Consider the following 8,830-nt stretch of genomic DNA (forward strand, 5'->3'; position numbering starts at 1 on the left):
TCGAATACTTCGGACATGTTACAAGTAAGTTTGGATGAGACACAATTCGAATAAAAAGTCCAGAATAAAACGTAACCCAAATATCTAATATCAGATGACTATACAAACTAAAAAAAGCAACCAAATAAACAAAAGGAAGAAGGATTTTCTTTGGATGTTTCAAAAGTTCGAGCCGTTTGAAAGTATTAAGAACAACGATTGGTATATTTTCTGTGGTTTTTATTTCTAATTATAACTGCTGTTATCAGTGACGCGCATTGTATCCTCTAACAGACTAGAATTTTGTTATGATTTTTTTTTTATTGTTTGTTTAAAATGTTGTTTGTTTGTGTAGTTTGCGTATTATCGTCGTTGTAATTGTTAAGTTGTTTGTTTTTTGGGAAGGGGAAGCGAACTTTAAGATCCAAGGACGGGGGTGGGGGTGGCAGGAGCAGCTAAGGGATGAGGTGGGGGTGGGGAAGAGACTCCGTTGATGACGGGGTACAGAGTGCTCGGAAGTGGAAAGGTTTCGAAAATACCCGGACCGTGATGCACGAGGAAGCTCCTAGGAATCTAGATTGGCACTTTGACCCCAGGGCTAGGTGCAAACGAGATGCTAAAAACAATACCACCTAATAACGCTTCTATAGAAAAAAAAATAGAAAGAAAGTGTGAAGCTGCGTCACTCTAACACCATTTTAAAGTAGCAAATGGCATGAAGTTTGATATTTCTCTAGCATCATAATGTAAGTGTCTAAATAGCCTACATCTAACCTCTATATTGCGTTCCCATAATCTTTGATCACTGTTAAAGGTAGGGGATACCTTTTACAGACCTCCCAAAATGCAGCAAAACATTAAATATGAACCTCAGGGGACTTGTTTAGACCACTGCTGAGAAATTTGGAAGTCAACAGTTATCTACAATTTGAATAATGCACAAAACTCAACTACTCAGTACTTCTGTGTGTCAGCCACACTTAAGCCTTTTTGTTGCAGTCTTCTGTATTTTTTTTTTTAATCTTTAAACACAAATCTAAAAGTATAAGAGCTAATGTAATAACATATAGAATGTGTGGCAAGAATGTATGTAGAAATGTTTGTAAGTTTTGATGAACTTTCTTCACAAAATATACACGATGGACACACATGCAGTGCATGGGTCTGCAAAGGTAGCCTAGTAATGTACTGGAATTTACGGTGAGCCCCGAAAAAATTCAATTCAAAATCTAACGGTCAATAAAAATGTACTAAATGTTACCTTCCACTTTCAATACTTTATGGGAGTTTCTAAAATGATACTCTCTTCAACATACCACTGTATTTATACAACTCTTCATTTAAGGCATGAAAATGGGATTCCCTACCTTTAAGCATTCATCTTACGAACAGAGCAAAACAAACGATGCATTGATAGAATGATTAAAATCTGGGTGATTTTGATCGTCAAAATCGGGCAGGTTATAAAAGGCATCAAACCACAATGGCCGTAACACCCGATTTACCAAAGAAAAATAATTACATTTTGAGTTCATTTACTATTCAATATTTCACAATCAATGTCTCAACGTCGCCTAGTGTCAGAAATGGTTCATTTTGTTTCTAAATGAAATGGTCGGGAGAGAGTACCTGTCTCAAAATCATTTTGACCAGGAAGAGGTAAAAGTATTAAGAGCGTGTATTGCATAACTCCACGCGACTCCAGACTGTATTGGTATCTACCTGTTGTATGGTTTGTACAAATTAAACAACATAACAAAGCGGTGACAAGCAATGGACGCTTTAAGGTCGAAGGTCAATATCGTAATGTCCACGATTTGTCATCCCTGCATTTTCTCAGAAGCAAATGACGCGGAAAAGGGCACTGTCCCTCTGATCGCAACCCATTGATGTTAATCATGTGCGGCATAGTCCCTTCCAATCTGATACCTGCCCTAACTCTTTCCCGGGGGAGGGGGTGGTTCGTCGAATATCCGGCAAAGCAATACCTTTAATGACAGATGGTACTGATCGCCCTGAGGAAAGATCAATTTTTTGTTCCCTTCATGAGAGAAGATTCGCTAAAGACATGACGAATGCGAAGCGGATCTCAGTAAGTAATCCAACGATTACCACTAATACCATTGTTATCTACATTTCCAGGGATGATTAATCAACTCGCGAGCTCTGTGGAGCCCGGAAACAATGTAGCTATCATTATTTCTGCCGCAGCATGTTTTCTCTTTGAGGGGTCGGGGGACAAAACAACAACGCCATATGGTGAAGGAGTCGGTGATTGGAATCCTACCAATCGGACGGTGATGATGATGAGGATGGGATACGGTGATGAGACCACCAAGTGTAGTACGTTGACAGAGATGATCAGTCAACGTTAATTTGGCCCTCCCCTCCTTACACAGCCACGCCCTCCCACTTCATTCATCCTTCCGCCTCCCCTACGCCCCCCCCCCCCCCACCCTTCACCCCGGCTCTGGGTGGATGTGATCAAATCATGTATTCCTCCGTAATCCCATCAATGACGCAAACAAGGGGTAGCATAAGTGAGAGGTATAGCACACTTCCTATGTAAGTTGTTTGGCCTGATCCCATCAAGTCTTCTTGTTCCACAATATCAAACCGTCTTTCACTTGCCGTGTGTTATTTAACATTGTGATCTTTTACTTCTATTAAGTAACTTTTTACTGCTTTCTTTTTCTTTTCATTGATCAATATGTTTAAAGCTGGATTCTCTTCACTGGATGATTTCTATATTGTATTTTTGTCGTATATGTTACGATTTCACGGCCTTGCTGTAAAACATGGCTGATAGCAAACATTTTACCTTGGTTCAATAAATCAACGCACCTCAATTCAAGTCAACTCAACTCATCTATCTTACTCTCAATTTTGATATATCGTTAGCATCTGGTGCAATCAAAATGCAAATGAAAAGTTAATGGCGACCCCCTGCACCTCAAATATTCAGACAAGCACAAATCTTATCGTTCTATTTGCTGTAAGTGGTTAATCTATAGGCAATGTACTCGTCACCGCTATAATTCAGTCATGTAGGGTTTGTTTATTAGGCATTATTCTTCCTGTAATTGTCATTGTGCTTACGAATGTCTTACAATCAAGTAAGAGCTGACGCTGTGAGTGATTAACCGCTGTGTGACTTCAGTTTTCGTCAGAGAGACGCTAAAAAAAATCTTTTCTAACGTAGGTTTTCTCACGTAGATTTGCAAGTGAAGCCCTGCGATAGGGGCTCAAAATGTTTCAAAGTTTATCATTCTACTGTATCCTTCACATATGTATGAGTTTGTCAAGCGAAGGTTCTTGAGACAGGCGAACAGTAATTATGATAATGAATTACTTACAGCACCGCTTTTCTAACGAATTTTCGTTTGGTCGTGTCAGCCGCGTCAGTCACACGTGTTTACAGGGCGTGCTGAGGTAGAATCCATCGCCCGGTCAAGTCAATTCCACTCGCATCAGAATACTGGAGAGTACGCGAATTTGCAGGCGACAAATGAATAATGCGTCTTAACGGCGAAGATTTAGCGTTGCAAACCGCCGGTGCGATCAATTATGTGTGTGAAACAAACCTTCGATCAATCATGGCGGTATGTGTACCTTGCATAAATGTTTACTCAAGGGTCTTATTGGAGTCCTTGCCGCGTCTTCAGGCCTACCAGGGATACACTGACATCGGGGAAATCGTGGGCAGTTAACAGCAGCGAGAAGGCTCTTCAAGGGTCATGTTTATTTGATTTTACCCTGGAGTCGGCGGCGTGGATGCCCCCCTAACTGGCGACTGCCGACTAGGGCGATGACGAGGGAGAGAGCGGGGCTTAGCGGTGATGAAGCGAATGTTGATAGAACCCTGTTGACCGAAGTCACGGCTGGCAAGGCGACAAACCCCGTAACAGTAGCCTGCCATTAGAAAAAGCTCCTGCATTGATGCAATGAGTATTTTCATTCCAGCAACCCAAGTACTGAATGCAATTGCGAACCTAGTATCTTATCTGACTTTACGTCCTTGTCAGCTTGTGGATTGTGATATATCATTTACTTTGCAATCTTAAGGTAAAATTACAACAACTAAAGGGAAAAAAAATCTCCAGCCTGCTTGGTTTGGAGGACTGAAAGAAGATGAAGGAAATGAGTTGTTTGGTGTGTGGCGCAAAGAGGACTTAAGAAAATCAGTTGAAACGATACACTATAGGAAAAATACTGTAAACGTTACTTTCTGTTTCGTTGTCGAAGAAGAGTTAGATCCCCACTCTGATATTGTTAATGTAATTCAAATAACATTCACAAAATGAATTGCAAGGAAACTTGGAAGAGTTTGCGAGATTACGTATAACATCAGATTCAAGCTGAGAGGCGTACCTCGTATAGATGAATGAGTTTCTGGAATGAAATGATTCAGTGCGTAAAAAGATTGCTATATTTTCTCGTCGCTTCATGTTTGCTTCCAGCCGTTCCTAGAGGGCCTTGCACCGAGAACAAACATATTTTCGTGATCGAATATAGTTGGTTTATTCAATGATTGATAGCAATTACTACTGCTATCTGATCTATTATGAAGCGTTCTGAACGTAGATAAAGATGGCGTTCCAGTCTCTTGGGCTTTTCTCTCTCTCTCTTTCACTCCTTCCCTCTGTTTTATTTCTCCGGTGTTCTCCACTCCTTTCTCCTCCTCTCTTACTCTCTCTCTGTTTTTTTGTCGCCTCATCATTCTGTAGTGCACTCGATTGTGGCGGGAACCCGCATCGTGATCGTACAATGTTTGTACTTTTGCCAGATGTCCCCTCTCCCTCTGACGTCACGGCCCAAAGTATACCCGCCGCTGTAATTTTCCGCCATATTACGCTACACTGAAAGCTTGTAAAAATGTGCGGTTACTTGGGCTATGGCACTTCCCTCGCATTCAAGCATACTCATTTCGCGACTAAAACATAGTACTCGCTGAACCAATCACTCTTAAATGCAATTATGCGTCAAGCAGTCATAGCATAAAGAAACGGTGAACTTTTCTCCTTTTTTTCCCCACCAGTGATTCAAATTCTTCTTCAATCAGATTCATCTATGTGCTTGAATTGGCTGAGATTGCGCGCGGGATAAAAATTTTTTCCCGTATAATACCGTTATCGGGACGCAAGACGGAACAACTCCGTCCTCTTATACCGCGCTGTTCATACATGCGTTCTCCTTGTCTATCAAACCACGATTCCCAGAGCGCCGTGGAGTAGTTTTGTCATTCAAATTAGCATGGACCGGGGGGGGGGGGGGGGCGGGGGTAGTGGGGGATTATGTTTCCCCTACGACAAGGAAATTTCGTCGAGCTTTTGAAGCCCCGCGGCAAAAGTCATTGTGTGCCATCTCCCAATTTGACTAATTTGGCCACCTCTCGTAGCAAACACACATGAATGTCGATGGGATATTTGTATGAAGACTCATCAGCCAATTTCATCAGACATTGATAGATTTGATTGCAATTTTAAAGGAACTGCAAGAAAAATAAAGTTCACCGAGCAAATGGGCACGCAGATATTTAAAGCACATCATTATTGGCATGAATACCTACAATGGCTGCAGAATAATGTGTATCATCGAAAAATGGTCGTAATCAATGCCACCAACACACTTTTTTCGAGGCTTTGGTTTCTGTAAAACATTTTCGTTTCTGAAAAATGAATAATTTGATCAACACGAAGAGACAATACAAAACATTTAAGTAGTTAAAAGCATTCAAGTACTTAAGTCATCTCATACGAGCAGAGAGTTGGCTGCCTTTACTAAGTATTTTTTTTTAAATCCAAACAACTTATCTCTCTGAAAATGCTGGTTCTAGAAAACTTTTTTTTTCTCTCTCTCTTGTTACATTTCGGATTTATCCTGTAAATTAGATTGAACGGAGAAAATAAGACATGTATCACTACGACTCTTTTTTGAGAGGCTGGGAAGATTCTTTAATTCTTCATTGCTCTATTATCATTATCAAACAAGGACGAATACGTCATTTCCTGTTTCTTTTGTGTGACTTCCTCCTTCTCAAAGTTGCTTTGTTTTATTGGTGTGTTTATTACATACATGAATACATGCTCCACGTGACTAATTAAGGATCAGACAGGATTATGAAGTCCTTGTCCATTTTCGCCCGACAAGAGTCAATTCAATTTGGTTTGGTATTCAGCGCGAGTTGTTGAGGATGCACGAATATGTCTGTTTTGTTTTTTGTTTTTTCACTGGCATTGAGAGCGTCACGTATTTCTCCCACACGGAAACAACGTGGAAACCAGCTTTTATATTTATTGGTTGTGTTTGTAAAAAGAGGCAAACCTAGATCTACACACACACACACACACACACACACACATATATATATATATATATATATATATATATATATATATATATATATTATACAAGTATCCTTCTTGATTTGCATAATATTCGCATATTGCAACTCCTGGATCAAAACAATAAGTATGTTTGCATGAAATATCGTAGTTTAGGGTTGCACGTACCCATTTCCACGAAAAAAAAACTCCAATGAAATAAGTAAAACACACAAGTACATATTATATAAAACACCCAAATGTATTTGTATTTATATAGGTCATAATGTGTGTATGTATACAGGTCTGAACCATAGTAGGGTACAAGGTTTAATGCAAGGATACCGAATGTGCCCACATGAAAATAGGTGTATTAATATTTATGATAGTATACTCCTTAGGATTAGATAGTAGACAAACAAAAATAGAACATACCTCCGCCAAGGCGCCACGCTTCAATATCAAAATATCTGTTAACCTACCAGGGAATGCAATTTATCTATGAAGCACCCCGTCCAGAATATTGCCACCATTTGAATAAAATTGTGTCGTGTTATAGAAAGGATTGCAAGGTTGCCGTAGATGTTTTGACCAAGTAATGTGGATAATAATAATTTCATAATTTCATAACAAAGGAGTTGCGTTTCAATACAACAACTATATGTGTAAATATATAAAATCTCACTCATTACTAAGTGGATCCGTATAACCAATAAAGCTGAACATAGACTCCTCGTCACATTTTTAACCATCCTTTCATACTTTGTCCGAATCCATTCACAGCCCTTTTGCACAAACCTTGCAAACATTGTGATCATCACACCAACAAGAAAACAACCGCATGGTGAAAAAAAAAAGACATTTAATTTGTAAAGACAGAAATTAAACCACCAGGATGGATTGATTGAAACATGGATGGATGGATGGCTAGAAGGATGGAGGGCATGGGGTTCGGTCTACTCACATATTGGATGTAGGGCGTTGCACGGCACATGAAGGCTCCTAGAGGCCAGTCGTTCATTCCGATGACGATGACGGTGGGTATCACGCAAAATATCAGAAAGGTGATGTCAGCGATGGCCAGATTGGCCACGAAGTAGTTGGTGACCGTCCTCATGTCTCGATGCTTGCCAATGATGTAGATGACGATGGAGTTGCCAACGAGGCCGGTGATGGCGATGAGGATGAGGAGGATTCGAGGCAGGGTCTGCATCACCAACAAGGCCGTGGTCGACAAGGCGACCCCGCCGTCGGTTATATTTGGTCCTTGAGATGTCGAGAAGCTCCCAAGATCCGCATCAGAAGCCATCTTTAAACGATTTTCGTTTCGTTTCTCCCTCTCTCCCTCACTCTAACAGTGATTAAAAGATGAAGCAATACCCTGCTTCCTCAAGACACAGATATTGTGAAGCCCACTACACTCAGAGGTTCAAAACTTCTTCTCTAAGTTTAGTTTAGTTTTTTTTTTTTTCAAAGTGGTTTTTCTCCGTTAGCAATATCGGTTTGCCGTTATACAGCAGTCGCTTATTTCACTATCTTGTTCAATAGAATATGTCCTTTGCACCACTTGGCGTAATATGTCAAGGTTGCATCCAGAGGTATTCCGGCGATCCCGTTCTACGTTGGATACCAGCTGACACATGCAGAAAATAAAGGCAAGTTTTACATTTTATGGCGCTCTTTTCCCTCCTTCTTCTTATCTCCGGTAGATGTGTACATAGCAAAACATGACTCTTCAGCAATCTGTTCACAGACTACCACAAAGTAAGTAAACCCAAGTGACTCCCCTTCCGACGGATATAAGGAGAGGAGAGGATGAATTATGGCGATAGGGATGCCATGTGACAGCGGCCTGGAGAGGGTCTAGCTCCACATCCTTCCGCGCAGCCGTCGTCCTTATCCACTGGTAGGCGGTTGGCGTTCGTTGTTCTTTAATATGTTTGCGAGGTTTGGCGAGAATACGTGCACACGTAGCGAAGGGAAAGTGAAACGCTCGGTGTATGTGTGTGTGCGTGTGTATGTGTGTGTGTGTGTGTGGGTGTATATCAAGACGGGTGTGTGTGTGTGTGTGTGTGTGTGTGTGTGTGTGTGTGAGTGTATGTGTGTGTATATATTAAAGGGAGATAGAGGTAGAGTGAGCGGGAGCGAGTATGGCGGGAAATTTGTTCGGTGACAAAGCGTGATGGATGTACGACTATCGGCGTGCGTGCTAAGTTGCATTGGTTCGTGCGCGTCCTCCAGAGGAGGGTAAGGGGATGGCGGATTTGTTAGTGATGCATAAAACTACAGGAGGAGACGAAAAGGAAACACGAGTGATTGATTAGCTACTAGATTCAGAGCCGAGGAGTTTCGGCCAGCTGTCATTAATCTGTTTTGAACCGGCGCGGCCTCCTATACAGAAACGAACAGACGTCTTGAATTTCTGCGCGGATACGAGCTACGGAATAAATTTCTCCTCTCCGCGCAGAAGAAAAGAGTGTTTTGATTTTTAGTGAACTTCATCAAAGCGAGTATACGGGCAATTTTGG

At 41.1% G+C, this 8,830-nt stretch overlaps 1 protein-coding gene across 1 annotated transcript in view; it reads right to left on the reverse strand.

Moving 5' to 3' along the window:
- The window catches only part of LOC140231281 (G-protein coupled receptor 54-like), a 46,912-nt gene extending 39,301 nt beyond the window's left edge, over positions 1–7,611 (reverse strand). Inside the window, exon 1 of the mRNA XM_072311426.1 lies at positions 7,267–7,611. Coding sequence (XP_072167527.1) covers positions 7,267–7,611 — 345 coding nt within the window. The remainder of the gene's footprint in view (positions 1–7,266) is intronic.
- Between the last annotated feature and the right edge of the window lie 1,219 nt (positions 7,612–8,830).

The sequence above is a fragment of the Diadema setosum genome, chromosome 7 (assembly GCF_964275005.1).
Source record: "Diadema setosum chromosome 7, eeDiaSeto1, whole genome shotgun sequence".
Lineage (NCBI taxonomy): Eukaryota > Metazoa > Echinodermata > Echinoidea > Diadematoida > Diadematidae > Diadema > Diadema setosum.